Source organism: Harpia harpyja, chromosome 7, assembly GCF_026419915.1.
Source record: "Harpia harpyja isolate bHarHar1 chromosome 7, bHarHar1 primary haplotype, whole genome shotgun sequence".
Classification (NCBI taxonomy): Eukaryota; Metazoa; Chordata; class Aves; order Accipitriformes; family Accipitridae; genus Harpia; species Harpia harpyja.
This window is the reverse complement of record NC_068946.1, coordinates 7,489,619-7,517,369: the sequence shown is the minus strand read 5'-3', so window position 1 is coordinate 7,517,369 and position 27,751 is coordinate 7,489,619. Positions and strand designations below refer to the sequence as shown.

The following is a 27,751-nucleotide window of genomic DNA, read 5'->3' as shown; positions in this document are numbered from 1 at the left end:
GGATAACCAGGCATCTCCTACAGCAGGAGCAGTTTAATCGCTCCTGGAATTTCTGAGCCGACATGGAGATGAGGGTAGTTTGTACATGGAAACACAGAGCCACCTCATCACACATTAAAATAGTTTATTTTGGTTGCGAATCTGTAATCATCTTAGAACAAAATGACATCAGTGCCTGTTCACAAATACAAAAAAAAAACCAAAACAAAACCGAAAATAAAAAAGACAAGTTTGCCAAATAAGTTAATTCCCGCCCCCCCTGCCCAGTATCAAAAGTGCAAAATAGGTACCTAGTTTTCAGTCCTACTTCTCAGGCTGCGCTAGTGTACTAGTTCCTGGCAGGCTTTCGGTGAATGGCAGAGCGGAGGCTGGCAGCCGCAGACGGCCGCTGCCCACTGCACTCGGTCCAGGGAGGAGTTTTGGTACAACCTTTAGACTGGGGGCCTGTATCCCTTTGCTTCAGCTTCTGAGCGGCGTGCGATCGCTCAGAGTTCACTAGAATAGTGCGCTAGGACTGACTTTTCTCAATCTTTGGATTACCAACCACCACGTGCATAACAATCGCAAGTGCGTTTCGCTGATGATACGTTACGATATGGGTTGAGCGCCACTGGAAGGCGGCAGGTTAGGAAATGATCTGGGGGTGAGGGCTCACAACTGCTGGGAGAGGGCAGACAGACCTCCGGCGTAAGCAGCCTCTGACCATGCTCTTCTACGAGAAAGCGAGCGCCCAGCGCTCCACGAAGGACACCAAAGCTAACTAAACGAGGGGTTCAGCACAGTTTGGTGTTTGCTTTGGCCCATGAAAGAAGATTTTCCATAGAACAGCGACACAAGCCGAGTTCGTCTGACCTGGTTAAAAGCGGTGAAGGGCAGAGTTACAGCTAAACAGGAGCTGTGCTCCCATCCAGCCACAGCTGGCAAGGGTGGACTGCTGCAAGTGCTCCTTAAGCAAAACTCAGCCTAAAAGGGGAGGTTACTGGTGGTAAAAAGAAAATTAAAAAAAGGATTTCCGCAGGTGTGTAGCACGTGAACTGTATTTATTTTGAAGGCCAGAAGGCCTTCTCGTCTCACTTGGGGCAGGGCTGAATTCCCTTGCTGTAGCACAACTAGGCACTTTTTTTCATGTGTCAAGGGTTTTCTCCTGGTTTCTGACTAGCTGAAGAGACAGCAGAGACCCAGAGAGTATTTTTTTGCTTTTGCAACTGTTTAAAAAGTTATGCGGAGCCTTCCGCTGGGCTAAAGCCCATTCTGGCCACATCCTGCAGAGCAAGCTGCAGGAGAAGCATGAGTGCACTACAGCAATTGAAAACAAAGTCTAGCAGCGTCAGGCCAGCATTTCGTTTCCCCTCCCGCTCTATTTCAGCAGTACGTGTGTGCCTTGGAGATCTTTGGCGGGGAGAAGACTTCGCCTTCCTTCCTTCCTTCCCTCTACTTGAGTGCCTCATCCGTGCAGCAACGCAAGCTGTGGCCCAGAGTCCGCTGAGCTAAAATTAAGTAACCTCACATAGGGTCGGTTGGTAGCATCGTAGCCTTTATTTGGAAGTACATTATACACGGCCTTTGAGATACCTGTGGTGGTCGAAGCATGCCAATCTACTCCCAGGGCAGGGAGGAATGCAGCAAGCCAAGGGTTTGTGAGCAACTGGGTCACGTAGGCAGTGAAACGACTTGAGCATTCCCGGATTTCATATGGGATCGGCAGCTAGCTCAGAGATTGGCATGGTTATTCCTACACGCTGGCTGCTCCGCTAAGATGGTAGCTAAGGTGGCAAGGGCCGAGCAAGCTTTGCATTAACACCACATGCTCGACCAAGCGCTCTACCGTCAGAGCCCTGCAGCAAAGGCCACCCCGTTCGGATCCCTGTGCTTTGGCAGTGCCATAGCCTAACGGCGACTTGGGACCGCGGGGGCCTGGGTCCTGTGCAGAGCGGCCAGAAGAGGCACGGCACGGACCAGCCCGGGCGACAGTGTCTGCCCCGGTGCAGTGAAAAGGAAGAACCAGCCCCACAGGATTTCAGTCCTGGCTGTGAAGAGAAACCCTGCTGCTTTGCTTTATCACTTGAGGAGTGGGAAGCGGCCACGAGTCTGCTTGCCTTCCCTCTGCCTTACAAAGGGCCACCCTTTCCCCCCATGGTGTTGAAAATGGCTGTTGGAGCACTGCTAGAGCAAAGCGTAAACCAAACCTGCGCTTTACGACTGCTCTAGCTTCACGCAGACCTATGAGTTCAAAAAGACAAAAAAAACCCCAAACCCCAACGCAAACAAACAAAAAAACCAAGGCAGCAGCCTGCACATTGAGAAACAAAGGTTTGCAGCAAGAAGGTAATGGGCGAGAGGCTGAAACTGAGCATCCTGAACCCATGCCTAAACCAAAAAGGAATTTCACACATAAGCGATGGTCTGATGATACAGCACTTCTGGGGCAACGTTTCAAGAATACAATCATCAGAGAATTGGGTTCCTTGATACAAAGAAAGGTTGGTTTGTACTACAGATGTAAGGGTGTTTGAAAGGAGCCCACACCGACTCCCTAGCAGCTAGGTAGAGTTTCTTTTACACATCTACTGGCTCATAGCAGCTCACGCCTACAATCTGAGGACACAGTTAAAGTTATGGCTCTAGGATAGATCGTCTAAAAATTGACAGAAGCAGAAAGGCATCTGAAAAATCAATGTAACATTTAGATGGCTCAACACCTTTACAGTATTTACGGCCGTGCAAAACCCCTTCCCTCCATGGTTATGGTTTGGCCGGTGAAGCTGCGCGTGGAACTATGACACGAGGAGCATGAAACATGCAGATCGCCTACTAGCCCCCACCACAGGCGAGTCCCAGCTACAGGTTTGCTACGAGGGAGATGTTCCCGACCATACTCTAGATCACTTACCACAGGGAAAGCCAATAAAGTACGACTGCCTGGTGGGAGGAGGCCTTTCAGAAGGGCAGGGCCTGGGAGGTCTGCAGGGTCTTGCCGGTGTTACACCATGCACCACAGGCTAAGCGCACAGGGAATGGGAGAGAGAACCACGACCCCACCCGCATCGCCGGCTGCCTTCGGTCCGGACCGAGTCACCGCGGCAGAGAAGTCACGGGTTTTTCTTCAACCGAGGTAAAATGAGAGACGGAACAGGGGCGACTCGGGAAGCACATGTGGCAGGACAAGAAAGGAAAAACGGACTTCTCGGCTCTTCAGCAGTACAGCATCCAAACGCACGACGAGTCAGTGGAGGGGATTTTGGTGCGCTTGGCTGCACTCCTGGGCTCCGGACGTGGGGAGATATTTTCTATCTGGTCGCCGGCCCTAGGAGAGTTCATCTAAAACCTAAGGTCCATTCGTCACGCTTGTTTGCGTATTCCTGGAAAGAGCTGTCCCTTGTCATCTTCATAAAAAGTTTGTCCGTTAGAATCTCTTTAAAATCCCTCAGTCTAGCGCAGGCCACGAGGGGATATAGAACCTCTGTAAGGAACCCTCTAGGAGGCGTTCCATCCAAAAGGACAATTTGTGTAATTTGTTTTTAATGGATCTAGATCCTGGGCTGCAGGAGGATTTCCCTCTGGCTTCCGCGTGTAGCGAGGAATCGTAATCCTCGCAGGATCCCGGGGTTCCCCCCTCATCCCCTGATCTGTGAGGCTTAAAGAGGCAGAAGTATTTCTTGTGGCCGTTCAGAGCCAGGACGTAGCCCGTGTAGTCACGCTCCAGGAAATGCTTGTCGTACTGGTTTGGGATGGGGGCCGCGTCCTGCGCGAACTCTAACAGGTACTCCAGCCATTCTCGGTGCTTGTCCAGGCTGAGGAAGGAGAAATGAAGAGAGCTACTCCTGGGGGAAGAGCAGAGGAGAAGCGGGATTAGCATGTCTTCCGAGTCAGGCCGGATTCCTACCAGACAGGTAAGTGTTTGTAAACAAGGGCAGGTGCAGAGCTGTGTTGCCACAGCTCCTTTTTTAAGCCAGTTCGGCACAGGAGACAATTACCTAGCGCGCCGTACTGTCGTGCTCTCTGTTTGTCAAAATGTGGGTATGGCCAAAGCAGTGGCACCGCCAGACCCGCCTGGCCACCTTCACCGAGTACGGCCAGGAAAGGCTGCTCGGTTTTTGGTGGCTCATTGCCACTGACGAGCACAGAGGCCGCTTGGCTTGCCCGAAGCGTTCCCTCCTGGCAATCGAGCCGATACCGCTCCTAACTTGTCGTCAGAGCAGCATTACACAAGCTGTTAAAACAGTAACAGAAACCCGGCAGAAGGCCCCAGCCTACCCTGTGAACGTGTAGACTTCCAGGGCAAACTTCTGGAGGAGTATGGTTTTGGTCGAGTTGGACAGGATCAAGACCACATTCATGTGACCCGGCCTCAGGCGTACCAAGTTACTGTTGTAGTTGATGTCTGTTAGCTCAGTCACCTCGACAAAGCCCTTTTTGGGAATCCTGTGGCAACAAAACGGTGACCGAGTGAAAGGGGAATGAGGGGCCGGGCGCGACCAAGGACGGAGAACCCGTGCACTTGTTCCCCGCCCCCTTACACTGAGCTGTCCCTGTGCCCTCTAGCTAAAGTCGGTTTAACTGGTGCAGTGGCCAGACTTGGATCTTTCTTCCTCGACAGGTCAGGCAGACCTTTACCTTTCCTCCAGGGATGTTGTCTGGGGCAAACGCAGTGGGACTCACTTAATAGCTCTGTTTGTGCACCCCTGTCCTTGCTGATCTGGGTCCTGGCTGAACGCTATTCCTACCTGCCTCGCTGTGCCCACACTGCCCCGTGCGATGACTGTGCTATGTCCGCACGGCTCTAGCACGTCTCTGCTGTCCACCTAATGCTCTCTACGTGCTCTCTCTGCACAGAGGCTCCCCAAGCAATGCTTTGGCAGAAAACATTTCTGGAGAAATTATTAGAGAGGGAACCTGTTGCTCTCTTTGCCGAAGCTCGCGTCGTTCTTAGTCTTTGCGGTGGTCTCTTCCTTCTCGGAGGGAGGAGAGTCCCTGGGATCACTCGAATCACTGCAAAGGAAGATTATCTTGTGTGCGTTTAAGGCACCAGACTGGACTGAGGTGCTAACGGCTGGCCCGTAAGATCCCCTAGGACGTTTTGGTGTGCACTCACCTGAAAGCCTGAACAATGACGGTGCCAAAGAGAATGAAGAGCGCAGAGAAGAGCAAGGACAGCAGTGGCATCATTTCTCGCCTGAGGGGAAGATTTGCAAAGAGCAATCAGGTCTGCGAGCTGTGCTGTTTCTGCTCGAATTGCAGTTCCTGCCTGCCTTGTGTAATACCATGTGGTTTCCCCAGAAACTTGGCTTGTTTCCTGGGGTCTTAAAGACGATCAAGATTTTGAGCACTGTCCCGCTCCCACCCAAAGGGAGGAGGATAAAAACAGATCCTTTTTAAAATAAGGTGACAGGGAAGTGGCAAAAACCAACAGTGGATGTGTGTTTTCAGGAGCGTAATGTCCACGCTCAGCCTCAAGGCCAAAGTACCCAGTACTTGAGGCAGAAGCTGACGTCACTGTGGTGTCAGCGCTCTTTGCCTCAATCTCGAGAGAGTACAGGCACCTATGTGTGTCAATACAGTCTCAATTCCTGGTAATGAGAACCTGGTTCTGCTATGCCTCTGAACCAGAAAACAGCAATCCTGCTCCCTATTGCGACTTGTCAACACCCAATCCGTACCAGTTACTGTGAAACAAACTGTCCCAGCAGTCTGAGATATAGTCCAGCGTGGAGTAGAGCCATCGGATAAGGAACATCTGTTAAAAAAGAAAAAAGCAAATGACTGACCCGCTACCCAGAGCCCCGATAGGACTCCCACCACTTAAACAGAACCCTGGGCTGAATCGGCTTCGGAGCATGCCATGAGCTTCCTTCCACAAGTGAGAAGACTTCTAAGAGTCTTGCCTTGGTGTTTTAAAATATAAATAATGCCCGTGAATCACCCTAATGGGACTGTCCTAAAAGGTAACGCGGTTGTTAGGCAGCTGGAAAGGCCGTGCGCTTACAGGAGCGAGTTCGTCATTCAAGTCTGCCAGGACAGTCTCTGAAGAGAGAAGGCTGGGGTCTGTCCTCAGCTGGTCCAGAAGATCCAGGAGGATGAAGTTGTCCTCTTTGCTGCCTTGCCAGGGCTCCTTCAAGGTTTTATAGGTGATCTTCCCCGCGTTATTGTGTCTCTCCAAAATGACCACCTGGATGAGCCAATAACATCGCAGATGTCAGAGAGGAAGGTACTCTTTACTACGGGGATGTTACGCTTCAAATCACCCCCCAGATTTAGGTGTCAGATCGAGTTACGGCACCCTACGACACGAGGTAGAATGACAGATGAAAAGGAGGAAGGGGGGAAAAAAAAAAAAAAGGAAACCCTCACAGCCGATTTTCCCCGATACTTCTCCTCATCCATCAGCAAGGCGTCCGCAAACTCCGGCTGCCGATCACGATAGATGTGCACAAACTTCAGCGTGTCTTTTGTGTTGGCCGCAGCAAAAGTCAAAAACGCCTCATAAGCCTCAGCAAACTTATCGCCTTCTCCGGTAAGTAAGACCACACAGTGCCTAGGCAACACAACGAGATGGACGATTAAGAGCCAGTCTGGACGCGAGAGGAAACAGCCATCCCCTTTCTGCTGGCTAGAATGATCCTGAAGAGCCAGAAACGCAATTTGTTGCTTCCAGGCAGCCCACTCCCGCCTTCCATGTACTTGGCTCTCCAGCCTGTCACCCTGTTCCTCCTCCCTTCCACCTGCACTCTGTCCCAGGATATGCCTAGTAAAGGCAGGAAAACTATCAAATGGTGCAGATACCCAGCACGATCCAATGCAGTCATTTCCCTTCTCCCTCGGAATCAAACAAAAGGCGGCTTTAGGAGCAGCCTCCGGGAACAAAAAGAGGGGAGGACACATCACCCATGGAGCCGTACTTTCGCTGACGGTGAGACTTCTTCACGGGACACAGCTCCTGGAACAGCTTCTGGTTGGTGAGTCTGGCCACCATGAGGAACTTATTCTGGGAAAGGAAGTCGTCAATGAGCTGCTTCTTCATATCTCGTGCCTGGTGAGGACAAAGAAAGCAGAGGTCAGAACTCGGCAGGATGAGGAGAGTCAAGCTGCCATGACGTCCTTGTCGGAAGCCTGGGGATGGCTGCCAGCCATCAATCACAGTCCTTGCTAAAATTGCCCGAGATGTTTTGAGGCCCCAAGACTGAGAAGCTACCTGCAGCCACCCTCCTCCAAAGGTCACACACCATAGCTGAAGCCTGCTGAGCTCCCTCCCAATGGTCACGCTCTGCCTCTGCTGGAGCCCGAGTTTAGGCCGAGAATGAATGCTCTTTACTCTGAAATCCTCCACCAACTGACCCCTCATCACAAGCTCGGTCGGAAAACCTCAGCATCCGTTTCACGTGAGCTCTTGGACAGGGCTCTGAGCAATACCTGCACAACATCAGCAGGCCTGTCGACATGCTCCTTGAAGATCATCATGGTGGGAGTGTAGACGTTGATGTTGTACTGACTGGACAACTCTTCGGTGCCTCGGAGTCCGACGTACACATAACCAAAGGACAAGTAATCGCGGTATGCAAAGGCAGTCAGCTGGACGGGAAGAAAGCACCAGCACATGTTTATGTTAGAGAGTAAACAACATTTTCTGCCCCGAGTGCCTGTGGTGACTTTGCTTCGAGAACACCTCCTGCTGTTTCAATGTTGTTGGGCGTGCGCTGCAAGAGGTAAAAGCCCTTCCTCTCCCTTGCCGAACTGCAGTTCTCATTCTCTTTAGTCATCGTACAGGGAGCCTCAATGGATCCATAGCTTTATTCTACAAACTGATGTTTTGCGCGGTAGCAGGGGTTTCTTAGGAAATGGGCTTTCTGGCAACCCAAATTAGATGTGCCGCAAAAATCTCGTTACCAATAAAGGTTAGTACGTGCCTCTGTTGCCGCTACCTCCAAAACCCACCCGCACCTTCGCATCCACCAAGGGTACATCTGCGGCAGGGCAGAGAAGCAATCTCCCAATGAAGTCGCTCACCTGGCTGTGCCGTTGTCAGCCGACGCAAATCAGCTTGCTCTCCCCTAGAGCCCGTCAATAGTATTTAGAGGCATTGGTCCGCCTCTGCTCACAGCCGTATCGCACTTTGTTTTGGAATGGCTGGATTTATTAGCAAGTCAACAATGCAGTGATAGAAATCACATTACCTTGTATAATAATGGCACAACTGGCATGTGATCAAATAGAAGGACGTGGGGCTTGTTTTCTTTCTTCCAGTTGGAGAGAAAGCGGATGTAGTTTTTATCTGTAATCTTGAAACAGAATCAGCATGTTAGTTTAACCTCTGAGCCGTCAGACACATGCAATGCTGTACGATTAGGTGTCTGAATGAGAACTGAGTCTGGAAAAGCTGTCCCGGTGTTACAGGAAGCAGACCGTGGGTTTGTCTTTCCAACAGGTATGCCTGATCTGGGCTTGTTTGATACAGCAAATGAATTAAAACTATCAGTCTCAACCCCCCACCAATGCTCCAAGTTATTGCCCCCTCTTGTCGATGCCGTCTCAAGTCAGTGCTGATGCTGCTTTCTTTCTCGTAACTGTTCACTGGGGCCATATGCTTTATATATATAGTGGGAAGCCAAGGGTTAACAGGCACCTGTGAGCTCCATCAAACCTGCTCCCTTTCAGCTGCGGTACCTCTTTGACCTAGAGGAAGGAGATAAAAGGGAGGTCACAGCTCATTTAGGGGCCCATGGGGAGAGGAGTGGACTGCCGGCTCTGTTTTTGATGAGTGCCTGGCTGCGGGAGGTGAAATGGCTGCTTTAGCTGTGCAAGAGGGCAGCAGGCCCTGCTTCTGGGGTGAAAACTCAAATACCCGGAGGACAGCAGGTCAAGGGTCTGTTGGGAAGGGTGGCCTTTACTGAAGACCCCAAGGGAAAACAAGGTGAGGTGAACAAGACTCCAGGCAGAGGACAGGCAGGTGAGAGCACTACGGGGCCTGAGCCAGCTATGTTGCACTGAAAGGGGGTGGGGGGTGCTTAGGACTCTGCCCAAAAACAACCGAGCAAGGCTGAAATGCAGGAATTTTTTATCTAGTTGGAGGTTTTACCTATAACTCGGAAAGGGCTCTCACTGCCGGCTCCAGTTTCAGAGGTCTGAATCAAAACTGGACGAAATAAACAATGGGTCTCTGTGCGGGTGAGTTTTAGCAGATGGTGCCTACGAGTTAGCGAGCAGTCCTTAATTTGCTGGATGAAACTCCGAAAAAAGGAGAAGGGAAGTGAAATCCAGCAGGCAGGTAGAGCCCAATCACAGATTCCTAACCTGGGGGTAGCTTTTGTAGAGCTCTGGCAGCCATAGGGTATTACAACTCGGGGGACAGCAGGCACACAAAGTTGCTGGCGTAACCACATAGTAGAGGGATTGGCCCTGTCGCAAGAAGCATTACGGAGCCACCTTGCGCGATCGCTTCTGACAGCTCTGGGCTTTGTAGCTGTAATTACAGCTCTCAAAACGCCTCATTTCACCAGCCTCGGTCGGATTGTCTCGCGTTCGTGACACGGTGCAGTTCGTGGGCTGAATTAACAGATTAGCCACTGAAACAGCTAAGGAGAGGTGAATATCCAGACAGACGCAAGAAGCAGCAAGTGACGTTCTCACTAGAGCATACCCTTTCTACGAGATTCCCCGGCAGAAGGTTCTCCACGAACTGCCGCAGGTTTTCTCGAACAACAGCGTTGTGGAAGAAGGTTATTTTCCCATTAATGAGCCCTAGTAGAGACGGCGTGCTGTGTGCACCTAGGTGATGGGCGAGGCGCCTTTCGTACCCGGCGTGAACGACTCCTATTCCCACTCCTGAAAAAGGAGAGCAGGCTCAAGTGAAACGTCATCAATGTTCCAAAAGGCATAGTACAAAACTGAGGTTGAAGACCCGTTGCCTTGCCCAGCGCCCTGCGTAACTTGGGATTTATTTGTGGGACTGTCCCTCCCAACTCTGTACTTTCCTCCTCTTGCAATCCTTGAACATTCTATTTAAAACTCCTAGCTTTATCTGGCAGGGGGAGATGGGGAGAGAGAGAGAGAGAGAGAGAGAGAGAGAGAACGTGCTGTCCTCTTTTGTTCTGTCCACTGGTATTTCATGTGCTACATTAAAACCTCAAGCAGAAGAATCTTAGTAAGGGGGAGCTATGCTGCCTGTGTCTCCAGCTGCCTGTTGAGTTTGTGTTTTTCTGGAAGCGTGAGCAGACAACATCTGCAGGGAAAATGAGGAAGCTGGGGGCGGAGGGGCAAGTACAAAATACCTCCTTGTCATCCAAACATGTTCACTAAGTCTCAAAACTTCACTGTATGGTAGCGGCCCTAAAGTTGAGGACGTATTCTGCAGGGATCTTTGCTTATCAAAGGCAGCCAAGCACAGGACAAAGAGCAATGCGGCATTTATGCTGGCGGCCTAAAATCGCAGTGGTGTGATCGGTTCTCAGCCGCGCCATTGTTTATTATCATCAGCGTCCGACTAAGCCGCTTGCTGTGCGGACAGGAGAAGAGGCATCTTGCCCTTGTGATCTACAGAACTAGTTTTTCCTCATTTCTAACGTATAGCCTCATCCATTATGAGGTTAGTAACATTCGGGAAAGCGTTAGGATAAATCCCTGAGGAAATCTACAGGTTAAACTCAGTGCTCTGAAGCTGAAGGTGACCGCCACAGCCTCGCTGGGCGAGCAACACGTGCCCAGCCTAAACGGCCTCGTCCTTACCCAGTGCCTCCAATTCCTGAGCGACTTCCTTCCACACGGGCTCGATGTGGATGCAGCTGAAACACCAGTCCGAGGTTATTTTAATGAGGTAAGGTTTCTTGAAACTATCTGGCACGATTTCGTTGATGTAGTGGGAAAAATGGAGCAAATACTTCTCGTCGGAGGTGTCGCGCCTCTCCGAATTAAAGGGAAAATGGAAGAAGGACTCGTCAAAATAGAAGCCTTCGTGGAAGTGGTGGAACTGGCGATGCTGGTGCTGAGAGTAGCCCTGGCTTTCCCCGGCATCTCCGTAGCGATCAAAGTTTGCCCTCTTTTCCTCATTGGAGAGAATCTGGGAAGCAGATGATAGAAGGGACGGTTGCCTGAAACCGTGAGGGGGAACCGCCCTGATGATAATCCCTTAGCAAATAACTGCAGCGGCATAAGGACGCGCTACGAGGGAACGTGCAGCCTTTGCTGCGCATCGGAGGGATAAATATTCCAGAAAAGGGAACTATCGTGTAGCCTCCGGGCTCGCTGCAGTAAATAAGGGTAAAAAAAGCCAAAGCCCAAAGAAAAGGAGCCTGTGAATCAAGACCGCCGTACCCATTTCTGACGCCAGTCGCTCCTCAAGCCTGAGCGTCGCACTGTCCGAACATTAACGCTCTTTGCTGGAGCGGCTTTTGCCTGGCGTCTGCTTGAACATTTGAGGGTTTTCTCAGGGCATCAGAAAGTGCCAAAAGTTTTACCGAGCAGCCAGAAGCCCCCCCAGACAAACTGCATTTTTCGGCTGGGAGCTGACGATCCACTTTCATTTCTGTGGGCTCAGCTCGCTTGCCATGGAAGCGTCGGGTCAGCCGCTGCAAACTGGGGCAGCCGATTTTGAGAGCCGCACGGGAGCAATGTGCAAATAACTACTTACGCAAAGAATAATTTGAAGTGACTAAAGCCCTGTGGTGATTAACATTGCTTACGTCACCCCCAAAATGCTTATATGTACATGTGACGTGGGCAAGACGGCCGCCCAGCTGCATGGGGCTCGGTGTGTACCCGTTCCTCCCTCGTTTGAGGCTTTTTAGCGAGAATGGGGCAGAGCTGTAGCAAAATATTTGCAACAGAGGCCACGCTGGTGACATCCAGCGGCGCTCTGTTGAGAAAGTAGAGGAAACTTCTCGGGTCAGTAGCGTCCGCCTCCACGGGGTCGAGCACCTTTCCCGTGTAGACGTATGCAGAAAAAGCGCAGAGCCCCAGATGGAAAAATAAGGTCGCTTAACTTTTAACAACAGCAGGAGTTTAGCAAGAAGAGCGTGTTACCTCGTAGGCCTTGCTGATCTGGATGAATTTGTCTTCTGCTCCCGGGTCCTTGTTTTTGTCAGGATGCCTACGAGGCGGAATCGGAGGAAAAAGGGGTCAGCACTTCCCCGGTGGGGGCGCAGGGAGCTGTCGGCCTCTGTTCAGAGGTGAGCGGGACGTGGACAGTTAGGGTGTGCGGCGGCGTCCCCCGAGGCCGAGATCAGATTTTATACCCAGCACGCGCTCTCCCTACCCAAACCCCATCCCAAAATGCCGCACCGGGATGCTGGCCATGCACCTGCAGACCTGTCCCTCCACCTGATGCGTTGCCGACGGCCTGAGCCCAGGACGAGGGAGCGCGTATCTTTCCTGCCCACTACAGCAATGCATCCCTCAGCTCCTGCCCTACATATCCACTGAGTTCTTCCTGTAAAACACCTCCTGCCGCAGCCCTTGGGGATGTCTTGGGCAAAACGACGCAGGCTCTAAAAGCTCTGGGTGAGGCTATTTTCCAAGGCAATGCCTCGCGCCTGCTCCTCCGTGCATGCCATCGAAGCGAGGAGCACAACATTTGTGGGGCCAACCCCTTCCACGGCATGGGGGTTGAGTTGCCCTCGGACACCGAGGTATCAAACCGGGACTTAGACCCTGGCGTATTAAACGTTCCCGGTTGAGTCGAGGAGAAGTTTTTTCCCCACAGCCAGACTCCAGGGGGGTTTTACAGTACGGATCTCTAGGGTGAAGGTGTCCGCTTGGTTTCAGGATGACTCTCGGCCTGCGAGGAAGACCCGGGGCTCGCCTCTGACCGCCTGCCCGGCCTCGTCTGGCGCGGACAGCCAGGTAAGGTGGCTAATGCCACCCCCCAGCAGCGTTACCCGCCGCTCAAAGCGCAGCTGCCTAGCTCTCTCGAGCGAGAGGACGCGAAACGACACCGTGTGTCCGTCCCCGTGTCCGTCTGTCCGTCCCGCCGGGGTGCTGCGGCGGGGGGAGCGGTTGGGAGCCCGGGGGCAGGCCGGGGCGGAGGGGAGGTACGTACCATTCCCGGGCGAGCCGCTTGTAGGCCTTCTTGATGTCGGCCTGGCTGGAGCTCCGGCCGACTCCCAGGACGCGGTACGGGTCGAAATCCGCCGCCGCCGCGGCCTGCGCTCCCAGGGCCGCCAGCAGCAGGGCGGCGGCCCAGGCCAGGCCCGCCCGCCCCAGCTCCATGGCTCCGGCGGGCGGAGGGTCGGCGGGGCCGGTGGCCGGAGGACGGACACCGGCGCTGAGGGAACCGGCGACCGGCGAGGGCCGCGGACGGGCCGCCCTCACCCACCCTGCGCCGCCGCTTCCGGCGCGCCCGCCCCGCCGTCACCATAGAGACGGGCGCCGCTTCCGGTCACCGAGGCGAAACGGCCAGAGCGGCGCCATGGAGGAGGCGCAGCGGCGGGCCCTGCGGCGCGGGCGGGCGCGGCTGGTGGCGGCGCTGCGGGTGGCGCCGCTCTGGGACCCGCTGGAGGACCGCGGCCTCTTCACCCGGCCCATGGTCGAGGAGCTGCAGGTGGGCCCGGGGGAGGGCCCCGCGTCCCCTCAGGACCGGGGACGGGCCCGGGGGAGGGCCCCTCACCCCGGCGACGGGCCTGAGGGAGGGCCCCCTGTCCCCTCAGCCCTGGTGACAGGCCGGTGCGGGTGGCCCCTGCGTCCTCTTAGGCCCGGTGACAGGCCCAGGGAGATGGCCCCCGTGTCCCCTCACCCCGGTGACGGGCCCAGGGGGCTGGAACCGTGTCCTCTCGGGCCCGAGGGAGGCCCCTGTGTCCCCTCGCCCCGGAGACAGGCCTGTGGGGGCTGGCCCCCGTGTCCAGTCACCCCGGTGACAGGCCTAGGGGTTGGCCCTTGTGCCTCCCCACCATGGACCCTGCAGGTGTGAGATGTAAGACCCACCCCCATCTTGTCTCTTCTTGTTCTGTGCCCCAGCCGGTGCCAGGCGTAGGGGTTTCTCCTCGGGTCCCCATTCCAAGCTGGTGACAGGCTTAAGGGGCTCTTGTTTCCCTTCTCTGTTACTGGTGACAGAGCCTGGGGGTGTCTTACCTCATCCTGCGCACTGGTGACAGGCAGGGGGGTGCCTGTTCATCCTCTGGGGATGAGCTGGGGGTGCTGCCTCCTCCCTCTCCCTCCAGGCCCTGCGGTGGGCTGCAGCTGCGTGTCCCAGCGGAGGCAGCAGGGCTTGGTGGTTGAAGGGGGATCGGGGCTGGGGTTCGGGTGGCTGCTGGGGGTCTCTGTGACTGCGTCTGCTAGGTCTTGGTGTCCTTCGGCCCGCATAGATGCGCTCGGTGTGGATCCCTACATTTCCCCTATCTGGGTGCCAGTTGGAGGGGCTGGCCGGCCGGTGCGCCTCGGCTTGGGGTGAAGGTGTGTTGTCCTGAGCTTTCCTCCTCTGCAGAGCGCCGGCAGCCGAGGAGAGCAAGCCCGGCAGCTGGTCATCGACCTGGAGACTCGAGGGAAACGGGCTTTTCCTGTGTTCCTCTCCATCCTGCGGGACACCGGGCAGGGCGACCTCGCGGACATGCTGATCGAGGAGTGCGAATGCCCACCGGCACCACCGCAGCTGGTAGACCCAAGGCCTGTCGAGCTGGACTTATGTGGGGAAAAGCATCGTAAAAGTAAGTATTGAGGGCGCAGTTGTTTTCTGGGCAAATGGCAGCATGGGGGTGGTGGCGGCTGGGATCCCTCTCGCCATGGGTAAGAGTCTGTGACGTCCTGATTTTTATTATCCTGGAGCATGGTTTGTGGAGGCGAGTACGCAGACTTGAGCTGTTGGGAGAACGTTGCGCTTTCCAGTAGCGGAAGCTTTTAAGCTCAGGCTATGTGCTTGTGGCGTTAGGAGCTTCCTTCTCTGTATTTTTGCCGACAACCTCTGCGGTACCTTGGTGAAAATGGATATTGCCGCGTCCTTGCCATCTTGTGCGCTGTTGAATCTACCTGCAGATCCAGCTTGTGCGGTTGTAAGCAGAAACTTTGGTCTGTTGAACCCTGAAAAGGGGAAAATGGACGCGATGTCGTATCGCAGCCTCGCAGCCGGGTCGCTGCGAGAAGTGGCTGTTGGCTCGGGTACTTCCAGGCACCCTGGATTGGTTACTTGTAGCGTGAACTCGGAAGGGGGAGAAGGTGAGACCCGGCTGTCCTGTCTCATTACAGATGTGAGCTTTCCTGAACGTTTGTCTATCCCAGTCCAAGCCGAGAGTGAAAGACCTCAAACGCCTCCCGCGCCAGCCCGGGGTAAGCCACGTCCCAGGCTCTTTCAGAGAGATGGCGTGCCAAACGTTTGCTTCTGGCGCGTGGCGGGGCGGGAAGGGGGAACTCGTACGTGTCGCCGATGCGTTGCGGGTGATGGGGAAGGATCGACATGAATTCTAGGAGAAAGGTGTATAACCAACATCTTGTTTTGGAGCGCGGAGAGCTAAATACCGTGTCTCTGTTGTGTGTTGTAGGTTTGGCTGTTGACAAGAGGAACCGCGATCTGGTTGGTATTTGGTTAGGCTGAAAGTGTTCCCTGTTAAGTCAAAGCTACGTGCCTTGCAGGTGGCTACCAGAAGATAGCCCCGGGACAGCCGATTCTTGCTTTGCGTTACTGGAGCGATCGCTCTGAGGCTGCTGCTGCTGTAACGGGGCCGATCGGCTCAAAGCGGGTCAATTGTTAGCCAGCTCCTCCTTGAGATTACCGCATCTCTAATGTAAATAACGTAACATAGAGCTAAAGCTTGCCCTGAAATGGTTCCCATCAGGGCAGCTGGTAATTTTGGAAGGCACTGAGCGGTGTGTCATCTGCAAAGCAGTGTTTAGACTTTGTAATCCTAGCATGAAGAGGCAGACGCCAGGAAAACAACAGTGCACACGTGCAGGATGCTCTGGCACGTTGGGAAACGGGCAGGGAAGCAGTGAGTATTGCGGATACGTCTGGAGTGGCCTTCTGATAGCCTGCAGCCTATGGGTATCTGTCTTATCCGGAGCGAATAGTTTGGCTGTGTATGTGCCAGGCTTGCAGCCATATTGGTGCAGGTGTTTGGGTAGCCCTCGTAAAACTCTGTGGTGCTGTTCATCAATGGTAAAGCTGAGTCTCCGGGAGGTTTTACCTGCCCGTTTCCTTGGCTCCTTGCATGGGCTCTCGTGGCAAGGTTTGACAATGATGCCTAAAAAAACTCCCAGAAACTTCACCTTGCCATCAGAGACGCTGCAGCTAAAGAAGTGGCCGGTTTTCCGCAAAAGTGGTCCCTGGTTTGGCAGGTGGTTTTGTGTTCCCTGGCTGCTGATAACAACACTCGTGCGGAGAACCGATACTCTTATCTGTTCCTAGGCCTGGAGAAATGAAAAAGCTGTGAAATGTGCTCCTTTAAGGAATCCAGTTCCTCACTGGTGTTGCGTCCCGCTGGGTTAGCCAGCAAGCACTCCGAGTAAGAGGGTGTTTAATTGCCACGTGTGCCTGCCAGGTTTATGAGCTGAAAGCGGACCCGTGCGGACACTGCCTGATCATCAACAACGTCAACTTCCATAGAGACTCGGATCTGTTGACTCGAGGCGGCTCCGATGTGGACTGCAGGAAGCTGGAGAAGCGCTTCAAGGCCTTGCGCTTCGATGTCCTGACTCGGCGGGATCTGGAAGCTAAGGTGAGGCCGGCTGTGTCCAGCTAGCGCAAGGGACGAGAGGCGAGCCCCCAGAAGCGATGGGAGCGCGTCACGGGACATACCCCCGTGTTGGCAGCATGCCGAAAGCCCCAGCCTGCGCTGCCCAAAGAAATAATCGACCGCTCGCATCCTCTTACTTTATCGTGTTGCCACGATTGCGGAAGGAGAAAGGACCTTGCACGTTTTCACCCTTCTGCCTGAACTTTGATTCCCGGTTGTGATTTGTAGGCAAATCGGTGAGGCTGTATTTCTGTGAGAGCTGACAGCCTCTGTGTCGTGTGCAGCCAGGGGTGTGATTTGCCCGTCTGTACGGTCCTCGGCTGTTACTTGAAGCGGCGCAGGGAGCTCAATCATCTGGAGCGGCCGCTGAAAGTAAAACGAGGTTCTTGGCTCGCCCACAGGCCCCTAATCAGAAGAAGTGCATTTCAGTGGATCGGTCGCCTGGAAGCGGGTTATGTTTTACGTTGCCGTGTCGTAAAGACCACGGCAAGGAGAGGAATCTGTGGTATTAAAGCAACCGACGTTAACAAAGGGCAGAACCACAGAAATACTTGCTCTCCGCTGCTGGCTTTTGCTGCCTGTAGGTGGGGTCTGTGTTATCCCACTTGTGCCGGACAGAAAGCGGCAGAGAGATCAACTGGATTCTTCTGAGTGGCACGCCCGTGATAGACTGATAAGAGCAGGGCCCAGCCATGATCTGTGGCTGAGGTACGGTTCGAAAAACTCTTACCGTGACGTTTTCCACATAGGCAATGGTTTCTGAGCTGCGGAAGCTGGCGCGGCAGGACCACAGGGCCTTGGACTGCTGCGTCGTGGTCATCCTTTCCCATGGTTGTCAGGTGGGTTCGTTGCATCTCTTCCTTTGTTCGTTAGGCAGGCTGCCTGCATGGGAAGGGGTTGATTCCCTGCGCCGTGGTCTCACGCAGGGTGGGAGGGAAACGGTCTGTCGTGACTGATCCGATGGCCATTCTGCCATCGCAAGATATTGCAAGGAGTTGCACTCTCCTATCTGGGTTAAAGAAAACGGGAGCTTCTCTGGCGTAGTCTGATCCAGTGTCGCCTGTGGACGAGCGTTCTCCATTTTGGATGTTGGGGCGTATAATTCGGAACTGAACGATGGCCAGAGAGCAATGGGAGGTAGCGCTAACCCGCATACCATGGTTGTTTAGTCCTTCCCATTCCTCCAGCTCTGGTGGGGGAGATGCCATTAGTAGTAAAGCCTATGTATTTATCACGAGTCTGGAGCCTCGAAGGACGAGGAGAGGAGAGCAACTGTTAGGAAAATGGTGTATGTTACGTGCCCGTTGTCCCAGAGGATGAAGCACCCCTTCTCCGGAGGAGGTGGGAGAGGAGTTGGACAGTAGGAGGAGTTGAATTGCTGGGTTTTAGCGTGTTTTGAATGACCCCCGGGCGCCCTCTCACCCTGATGTGGTGCTCGCGTTTGCATGGGCATGAGGTAGTGGGATTTGTTCCAGTCGCTTTAGGCTACGGAGCACCCGATGGGAAATGGGCTCCCTCAGAACCGGCCTCACCTTCCGCGTTACTAGCTCCTGGATTTTCCTCTTGCAGATGAGCCATATTCAGTTTCCCGGAGGCATTTATGGCACAGATGGAAAACCCGTTCCAGTGGAGGAGATTGTGAACTATTTCAATGGGTCCAATTGCCCGAGTTTGAGAGGAAAACCCAAACTCTTCTTCATCCAGGCCTGTGGTGGAGGTGAATCTTTGTTTTGGCTCCTGAAGCGAATCGGCTGTCGGGCGTAAGCAGGCTTTGGAGATGTGGTTAGGTTTTGGCTTCTTGTTCCTTTTGGGTTCATCGCCCGTTTCTCCGGCTGTCTTCTCTCGCTCTCGGCCACGCATTCTTACCGCTAGCGCGGGCTGAGCATAAGGGCACAGGCACGAGCCTCTTGTCAGAGGGCAGTATCGATTTGTGCGCGCTGGCACGGTTTTACTGCACTGTAGGGAGATGCGGGATGGAACGAGGGGAGCGATCGCAGCACACGGCCAGGCAGCGCACGCTGAGTGGCTGCGCCGGGTCTTCAGCTACAAGGTTAGAAAGGAAGCACGGACCGAGGGCTTTTGTGTGAATCGCCAACGGCTTCGACTTGGCCAGTGCAGCTGAAGGGCCCAAAAGCTTGGTTTTGTTGGAGGACCCTTATTTTTTATTTTTTCCATCTTTTCGTAATGGAGGGTGTACGATTGTCAGAACGCATGGGTGAGATGAACGTCAGGGACTGTCTCATTGCTGCTTCTTGCAGAACAAAGAGATCGAGGCTTTGTAGTGGATTGCGATTCGCCTGGAGACGATGCTCCCAGAGGTTCTCTGGAGTCGGACGCGACTCCTTTTCAAGCTCTGTCGGGTAATATGGATGAGCCGGACGCTGTAGCCAGTTTGCCCACGCCCAGCGACATCTTGGTCTCCTACTCGACTTTTCCAGGTGAGGTAGCCCGTGCCCATCCTTCGCTGGGAACGGGGGAATTGGCAAAAAAGTGGGAGCTTTGTGGCCAAAGGTGGGGGTGGGTAGGGGCAACCAGCTCCGTTGGAGGTGGTGCCCGGGGAGCGGCAGTCATTTGGCGAGGTGAGAACAGAAGACTGGCTTTAGCAGTCAACGTTCTTGTTCTTTCTCTGAAGGTTTTGTCTCCTGGAGGGAGACGTCGAGAGGCTCGTGGTATGTGGAAATGCTGGACAGCGTGCTGGAGCAATACGCCCATTCGGAACACCTGCTCAACATGTTACTGCGGGTAGGTGTCTTTTTTCCCTGCTTTTTGAAGTCACTATGAAGGAAACGGTTAGAGCTGCAATCGGTCAGGGCGTGGAGGCCTACCCTTAAAAAGGAATGACGATACTGAGCATTCAGTTTATGGATCAGCTGATTGGAGGTACTGTGGAGAGGTCTAATTATGAAGAAAGCGTCTGGCCTTGGTCTGCGACAAATCACCTCGAGGTTTCTCTCGTGAGAAGTAATCCCGAAAGTACGGGCGCTAATCTGTTCCATGGGAACTGCTAAAAAACTGTGTAGCTCGTCCCACCCTCAAAAGTCCAGGCCGATGGGACTCAGGGCACCATTGTAAGCGTGCAGCCACACGTCCGGGCAGATCACACCCTCGGGGAAGACCCGCTGGGTCTCTCGTGCCCAGAGATCTCCGTGGGCACGTGCTCTCTTGCTGGTGCTCCTGTGATGCTGTGGTAAGTCTCAAGAAGCATTTCACCCTCATGAAGGTGATGCCACACGCCTGTGTTGGCATGTCCTGGCAAGCGAGGAGCGCAGTGCGCAGGGAATGCAGAACCAGCATGGCTACTGCACGTTTTTCCTTTGCATGCCCTCTTGACTGGAGGAGGGTGCCACAGTTGGGGACGAGCATAGGGACTTCTAGACGCTTGTACTGTTCTCCGTGGGTAGGAGAAAAGTCTTACATGGAGGCAGCAGGGGAGGGAGGACCTGCTTTTTTGTTGTTTTCCTGACATCGTGGCGCTTTTCCAGCATGCGGTGGCTTGGCAGCCCTCGATTTCCAGGGAGTAGCGCGAGACCCTCTCTCTGCCGCTTGGCATTCGGTGCAAGGAAAGCGGCCTCAGGGAAATGACAGGCATGTCGGGAAGAAAATGGGCAGAAAGGGAATTTGCTTTTAAGCACCTGAAGGGAAAGAGGGAGCTGCGGCTCATGCTGAGATGCACCTGCTGAAGGCGGTGGTGGCTGCTACGGCCGGGGTTTCTCGAAAGGCCGTTTTCCCTCGAGTCCCCTTTGGTTGTGCTGGTGAAAATGTCTCATTTTAGGACACCTGCCGGCTCTCATGTCCCACAATGCTGTTCCCTGTCTTTGTCACTGTGCTTCCTGCGAGAGGTTGTGCCCCAACGCACAAGCTGGAAAAGCTCCTTGACTGCTCTCCTTCTGTTCTCAGGTGGCAGATGCCGTCTCTGCCAAGGGGCAGTACAAGCAGATGCCGGGCTGTTTCAACTTCCTCCGTAAAAAATTCTTCTTCGCCTGCAAATGACGTGCAGGCTCCAAGGTCCCCACCAAGCGCGAGAGTTACTTCACTGCTGCCAGACGACATCCGTGCCCGCCATGACTCGGCGCCGATGCTCCCAGTGGCCTTTGTCCATCTGTCTGTCGAGATGTTTGTCTTGAGAAACATAATCGGTGAATGCTTTCCTTGCTGTGCAATAGAGAGAAGTTGGAGACTGGTGCTGTGCTGATGGGAAATGTTAGGGACAGGTAAAGGAAGCCCCTTTGCTGGGGCATGTGCCAGCCTGAAGCCTCCGCACTCACTGAGCACGCCTCTAGCTCACTGCGACGTGGCTGCGCTCAGCCTCTGAGTGGCTTTTTTCGGTGATCACGATGTTTGTGTCCTTGGCTGCCTGGATAACTGATTGATGGAATCCAGGTCTGGCGCTTAAGTGGAATGGAATGATTTTTGCAATCGGTATTTCTCGTTTCCAATAAAATGCAATGAAAAAGGCAAAAAATCTTTTGTGTTGTATTCCCTTGTCCGTTCTGTCTCGTGAATGCCATTTCAGCATCTCCTGAAGGCTTCTCTGAAACGGGAAGAGCAAGAATAAACTTGCTCGAGTGATTTTTTTTTTTCTTTTTTTTTTTTTTTTAGCCTGCTGGTGTTACTGGTAGCGTTTCCGATGCGGCTGTGCCAGTGCAGCAGCTCTTGCATCCTTTTGAGGAGTTGATCAGACGCTAGATGGGAGTTACAGCAGGCAACCGATGAGGATTCCTTTGGATATCAGAGCTGAGTGAAAGCACTCGCCCTGAGGAGCTGCTGGAGGCAGTTGCGCTGACGGTTTTGGGTCAGAAACCCTGGATGTATGGGGGATTTTGAGGGGAAAGCATCCTCGGCAACGGAGGAGCAGCATTCGGGTACACAGGGAATGGAAGCGTCGGCGAGCTGCCGCGCTCGCTGCGCAGAGCTGGGACAGGGCCGAGAGCCGCACGAGCAGCTGCCTGGCCCGGCCCGTCTTCGGCATGCAGGGCTTTTTATGCTCTCGGGAAACCGTGCGAGGGCTTCGGCGCTGCCGAGGCAGATTGCGCCATGCCCCTTCGCCTCTCTGCTGCTGGGGGGGCAAGGGACACTTGCGAGTGGGCAGGGAACCTGTGGATCTCCAGTCTGCCTTTGTGGTCACTAGGAATTTCCATGCTCCTTTTTTTGGGAGCATTTCTGGTGCTTTGAGGCGGTTCAGCACTGCTGGCGGAGCGATTCTCAGCCTGGGGTTTGGGTTTAACTGTTTTTTGAAGAGTGCTGGGGCTTGAGAGATGGCAAAAGGAGCTGAAAACTGGAAAGAAGTAATTAAAAGTAGGTTGGGGGGGGGGGGGGGGGGCTCCTTCCCCCAGAGGGTGTTAACTCTCGCCTTCAGTTGCTTCCAGTCCCTACCGATCAGGGAGCTGCGTCCCGCAGGGGTGCACGCCTGGCCGTCCCCCACGTGCACCCGAAGCATCTGTGCTGGAAAGAAAAGCCCCTCAGTTACTCGATGAGCATGGGGTCCCTCTGGTCGTGCTTTGTCCCCATCGGCTCTAAAAGGTGAGCCGCACGAAGGGTGCCACCCTGTGCTGGGGGGGCCCGTTTTGCGCAGCCGTGGCTCTTGCCCCGGCGGGACACCCCCAAATCGGGCTCCCCGCTTTGCGAAAGGACCCACTGGGGCTGCTGTGAGGGTCAGGGGCTGGGTGGTGTGAAGCCAGATGGGGGGATGTTGCCAGGAGATCCTAAAGCCGTGCAGCCTCGAGGCAGGTTGTGCTTTGCCCCAGAAATGGGGAACGGGGATGAGCAGGACGTTCCCCAGCTGGTGCAGGGGACTGGGACGTGTGGCTCCCCTGCCTGTAAAATACGGGAGCTTGGGATCGGGGCGAAGGGATGGCTGGAAGCGAGGAGCAGTTGGCAGGGAGCAGGGCGGGGAGGGAACCACCCATCCCCAGGTGGGGGCAATTGGGAAGGGGCTCGGGTTGAGCCAATTAGGGCGGTGCTGGGGGCTGAAATGCCAGGGCCAGGGTCAGGGCCAGGGCTAGGGCCAGGGCTAGGGCGAGCAGGGCAGGATCTGGGGGGATCTGGTTTCCCCTCGGGGCTTGCAAATGCCCCTGAGTTGATGATAGTGCTGGAGCAGGAGCAGCAAATCCTTCCTGGTGAAGCTGGAAGGCTTGGCTGGGAGCTGCTGATGCCCATCACTGGCACTGCTGGGGTAAGTGAAGCTCTGGTTTTAGGTACCACTTGATAGCAGCGACCTGTACGAGATCTGTACCATTATGAGATCCTGCAATGGAAGGAGGAGAAAGCTGGGAAGAAAAGATGCGAGTTATGGGCTTTATTTAAAAACAAAAAAAGCAAGGTACTTGAAAACTGGTTTTTGAGATGACATGGTGGAAATGCAGCAAAGAGGAACAGAGGAACATGGAAACAAAATGGATCCTAGGTACCGTTGGACTCCATTCTCTCCTTGTCCCCGGAGCTGGTGCTTGGCCAGCAGAGGACCGTTCCCGAGGTCCTGTAGCCCCATCCGTCGCAGGTGGGTGAGGGTGGTACTTCATGTGTACGTCATCCCCATCCTTGTGCCCCCCCACTGTGGCACTGAGCTCTCTGTCCCCTGGCAGGAGGGCTTGTGGTGCCAGGAGCAGCCTAGGGCAGCTGCGGGTCCCTACTGGTGGGGGTCCACCTGGGGTGCCTGCCCTTGGTGCCATGGGGACCAGGGCCATGGCCACGGCATTCCTTCTGATGCCGGTGGTGCCTGCTGTACCCGGGAAAGCCTGGGTGCGTGGCTGTGGGGACTTTTTGCACCCCCCAAGTCTTCTTCCCCTTGCTTTTCCCTCTGCTCCCTGATTTGTGTCCTGCTCCCCCCTGCCCCCATTTGCCTACTCCCTGTTCTCCACTGTCTTCCTTCTCCTTCCCTTTTTCTTGGTGTCCCCCTGCTTTGTCTTTGTCCCCGTCTTCCTCTCTGTCTTCATCCCCCTCCCCCCCTCCTCTCTGTCATCGTCCTGCCTCCCCATCTTTCCCCCATCTTCCTTTTCTCTGTTCCCCTTTTTCCTTCTCTTCCTCATCCTTTCTTTTCTGCTGGCATCCCCCTGCACTGTCTTTGATCTGTCCCTGTCTTTCTCCTTCTCTTCTTTTTTTGTCTTCTAGCTCCCTTGTCATCCTTCTATCTCTCCCCATTTTCTTCTTCTTCCCCCAGCCTTGTTTCCTTTTTTCTCTGGTCTGTCTTTCCCTTTTTCTTGCTTCCCTCCCTTTTTATTGTTATCTCTGTTTCTCCTTCCTCCCCCCGTTTTAAATCCTCTCCCCCAGGGTTATGGGTTTGGGCTTTTTATTTTTTTACAAGTTTTCTCTCTCTCTCTGTCCCCCAGCCCATTTTCCCTGGCTGGGGTTGGTTAAAAAAATAAAAGGAAAGGGGGAGAAAAGTCACCGTGTGACCCTGTGGGCCCTGGTATTTTCTGGTTAATTCTCCCTGCCCCAACCCCCCATTTCCCCTCTGTCCTGGGGGTTTGGGATGTTGGGGCTCAGCCCAGGGAAGGGCCAGCGGGCACTGAGTGCCCCAGAACTCGCTGGATTGATGGGCTGGTGGGTGATTTAGGGGGCTGGTGGGTGGCTGGGTTGGGGTGCAGAGGGCTGGCAGGGGCACATGGGGGCAAGAGAGGCCCCGGTGCAGCAACTCACAGCCTGTCCCCTTCTCTCCTCCCGCTGGTGGCTGAGCATCATCCCGTCCTTTGCTTGGAGTGACCATCCCTTGCCTGGAGTGGCCCTTGCCTGGTGAGTGCCGGCCTGGGGGGTTTGTCCCTGTTTCCTGGGGTGTCCCTGAGCTCTCGTTCCCTGGGGAGGGTCCCCAGGTCCCTGGGGTGGGGGTGCTGGTCCCCAGCTGGGAGCAGGTCTCCGGTCCCTTGTCTGCTTTCGGCCACCTCCAGTGCTCGCTGTGCCTGGGTTAGCATGTGTGTGTGTTTTTGGGGTGTGAGTGGGGGGGTGTGCCTGGGGTTTGGGGGGGGTCTGTTGTTTTCTGTCAGGTGGTTGTTTTAGTTTGTTATGTTTATGGTTTGTTGCTGCAGCCGTTTTAATTTGGTTTTGGTTTTTTCTGTTGTGGTTGAGTGGAGCTCTCCTGGACACAGTGGGCGAGGGGCCGGGGGCTTGTCCCCATTTGCTGGGGATGGGGCATCCCCATGGCTGGGGCATAGTGGCCAGTCATGGCCAGCACCGTGCATGCCAGCGCCAGGTCTGGTCGTGGCCACGGCAGCCCCGCTTGCACCAAGGCAGGGGAACAAGAGCTCAGTGCCCTGCGGTGGGTGGCCCTTTGCCCCCTCCGTCCTGGGCATTTTCTCCTCCCTCCATGTGCCTTTCTCCTGTTGTTCCCCTCTGTGTCTTTGTCTTCCTCTTCCTCCTGATATTCCCCTTTGTTTTCCTCCTGCCTTCTTCCTTGCCCCCTCCTCCCTGCTTTTTTTCCCTGTATGTGTTGTCTTCCTCCTGCCTTCCCCCTTGTCTTCCTCCTCTTTTTTTCTTTTCTCCTAGTGTTCCCCTGCTTTGTCTTTGTCGTGTCCGTCATCTTCCTCCTCCTCTTTCTTTTTTTTCTTTATTAGCTCCCCTGTCTTTCTGCTTTCTCTGCCCATTTTCTTCCTCCTGCCCCCTGTCCTTGGTTCCTGGTTGCTCTGCTCTCTTTCCCTTTTTCTTGTCTTCCCCCTGTTTCCTCTTCCTTCCCCCTGGTGTTACTTACTCTCCTGCAAGGCTGATGGTTTTTGGTTCTGGGTTTGGTTTTTTGTTTTTTTTTTTTTTTATTTTCCCAAGTTCTCCCCCTCTGTGTTCCACAATCCATTTAAACCCAGTTGAGGTCTGGTAAAAAAAGTAAGAGAAAAGAGGTAGAAAACCGACGTGGTGGTCATGGGGGTCCAGGTATGTTTTGGGGAAATCTCACCCCACATTCCCCCCCCCTTTCCCCTCTGTTCCAGGGGTTTGGGGCGCTGGGGCTTGGCCCACAGAAGGGTCAGTGTGCACCGGGCGCCCTGGGGCTGACGGGAGGGTTTGGGGGCCGGTGGGGGTGTCGGTGCCGATGCCCCGGTGCAGTGACTCGGAGCCTGTCCCCTTCTTTCCTCCTGCTGGTGGCTGAGCATCTTCCTGTCCTGGAGCGTCGTCCTGTCTGTGGTGGAGTGGCCGTCCCTCACCCGGTGAGTGCTGGCCCCAGGACATTTGTCCCTATCACTCAGGGGCATCCCAGGGTCCCACAGGGAGGGGACCTCCGTGGCCTCGGGGCTCTGGGTTGCTCTCGGCCGCTTCCAGCGCCCACTGTGCCCAGGAAAGTAGGGTGCGAGTGTGGCGGTGTGCCTGGGCTTTGGGGGGTTTTGTTTTCTCGAAGGTAGTTGTTTTAGTTTGTTGCGTTCATGGTTTAGTGCTGCAGCCATTGTTTTTTGTTTGGTTTGGTTGAGTGGGGCTCTCCTGGGCACAGTGGGTGCTTGGGGGCATTAGCCAAGGTCCCACGGTCCAGGGGCAGGGGGTCCCCAGGTCTGGCCGCGGCCACAGCAGCCCCGCCTGCACCAAGGTGGGTGCGAGAGCTCGGTGCCCGTGTGGTGGGTGGCCCTTTGTCCCCATGTCCTGGGCATTTTCTCCTTCCTGTCAAGTGCCTTCCTCCTTCTTTGCCCCCCTTTCCTTCTTCTTTGCCCCCCTTCCCCCTTTCTTCTTTCCTGTCAACTGTCTTCCTCCTTTTTTTGACCCCCTCCTCTCCTTTTTTGTTTTTTGACACAATCCCCCCCCCCCCCCATTCTTGGTCCCTCTCTGTCTTTGACACCCCCCCCCCTTTTTTCACCCCTCCTTGGTGGTTGTTGTGTGTGTCCCCCCCCGCCTTGTTTGTCTTCCTGCCCCCTGTTGTCTTCTTTCTGCCCTGTGTCTTTGTCCCCTTCCCCCACTGTCCTTTTCCCTGTTCTTCTTTCTCCTCCTCCTGCTCATTGCTTTCCTCCTGGCATCCCCCTGCATGTCTTTGTCCTGTCCCCTGTCTTCCTCCTTTTCCTCTTCTTTTTTTTTTCTCTTTTAGCTGTCTTGTCATCCTTCTATGTCCCTCTGTCCTTGGTTGCTCTTGTGTCTGCTCTGTCTTTCCCTTTTTTTTTTTGCCTGCTCCCCCCTCCCTTTTTATACCTTTCATTCCTTTCTGTGGTTCTCCTTCCTTCCCACTGGTGTTACTTCCTCCCCCCCAGGTTGATGGTTTGGGGTTATTTTTCCCCAAGTTCTCCACCTCTCTGTCCCCCAACCCATTGTGGCCTGGTTGGGGTTGGGTAAAAAAAGAAAAGTGGAGGGGATGATAATACATAGACAACACAACTGCCTGTGTGGCCCTGGGGGTCCCAAGACTTTTTTTGGTGAATTCTCCCCCCTGCATCCCCCACCTTTCCCCTCTGTCCTGGGAGTTTGGGGTGTTAGGGCTCAGCCCAGGGAAGGATCTGGGGTTGCTTTGGGGCCAGCGGGTGTGGGTGGGTGCAGGGGGCCGGTGGGGGTGTTGGCACCCATGCCCTGGTGTGGGACTTACAGCCTGTCCCCTCCTCTCCTCCCGTCCCCCTTCTCTCCTCCCGTCCCCCTGCCAGTGGCTGAGCATTGTCCTGTCCTGGAGCATTGTTCCATCCTTTGCCTGGAGTGGTGAGTGCCGGCCGGGGGGGTTTGTCCCTGTTTCCCGGGGTGTCCCTGAGCTCTCGTTCCCTGGGGAGGGTCCCTGGGGTGGGGGTGCCGGTCCCCAGGTGGGAGCGGGACCCCGGTCCCTTGTCTGCTCTTGGCCGCCTTCAGCGCTCGCTGTGCCCGGGCCAGCCTGGGGCCAGTGTGTGTGTGTGGTTGGGGGTGTGTGTGTGTCTGAGTGAGGGGGTGTGCCTGGGATTTGGGGGGGGTCTCTTGTTGTCTGTGAGGTGGTTGTTTTAGTTTGTTGTGTTTATGGTTTGGTGCTGCAGCCGTTTTGTTTTTTCTGTTGTGGTTGAGAGGCGCTTTCCTGGGCACAGCGGGCGCCAGGGGGCAAGGGGCCGGGGGCTTGTCCCCGTTTGCCGGAGAGGGGGTGTCCCCATGGCTGGGGCGCAGTGGCCGGTCGTGGCCGGCACTGTGTGTGCCAGGTCTGGCCGCAGCCATGGCAGGCCTGAACATGCTGAGGTCAGGGACGAGAGCTCGGTGCCCTCTGGGGT

The 27,751-nt window shown here is 54.8% G+C and overlaps 2 protein-coding genes across 2 annotated transcripts; one reads left to right on the top strand and one right to left on the bottom strand.

Moving 5' to 3' along the window:
- Nucleotides 1–107: 107 nt before the first annotated feature.
- Nucleotides 108–13,317, bottom strand: DNAJC16 (DnaJ heat shock protein family (Hsp40) member C16). The gene is made up of 14 exons (XM_052791101.1): nucleotides 13,025–13,317; nucleotides 12,010–12,076; nucleotides 10,717–11,047; nucleotides 9,632–9,816; nucleotides 8,169–8,273; nucleotides 7,408–7,566; nucleotides 6,897–7,027; nucleotides 6,349–6,532; nucleotides 5,984–6,166; nucleotides 5,658–5,734; nucleotides 5,093–5,173; nucleotides 4,894–4,989; nucleotides 4,255–4,422; nucleotides 108–3,821 (listed from the first exon to the last, which is right to left on the bottom strand). The coding sequence occupies exons 1-14, from the start codon at nucleotides 13,192–13,194 to the stop codon at nucleotides 3,425–3,427; spliced, it is 2,334 nt and encodes a 777-aa protein (XP_052647061.1). The 5' UTR covers nucleotides 13,195–13,317; the 3' UTR covers nucleotides 108–3,424.
- A 49-nt stretch (nucleotides 13,318–13,366) lies between these two features.
- On the top strand, nucleotides 13,367–21,120 carry CASP9 (caspase 9). The gene is made up of 10 exons (XM_052791103.1): nucleotides 13,367–13,525; nucleotides 14,405–14,624; nucleotides 15,160–15,240; nucleotides 15,453–15,484; nucleotides 16,449–16,625; nucleotides 17,393–17,482; nucleotides 18,213–18,360; nucleotides 18,902–19,081; nucleotides 19,276–19,385; nucleotides 20,541–21,120. The coding sequence occupies exons 1-10, from the start codon at nucleotides 13,394–13,396 to the stop codon at nucleotides 20,631–20,633; spliced, it is 1,263 nt and encodes a 420-aa protein (XP_052647063.1). The 5' UTR covers nucleotides 13,367–13,393; the 3' UTR covers nucleotides 20,634–21,120.
- Nucleotides 21,121–27,751: the final 6,631 nt, after the last annotated feature.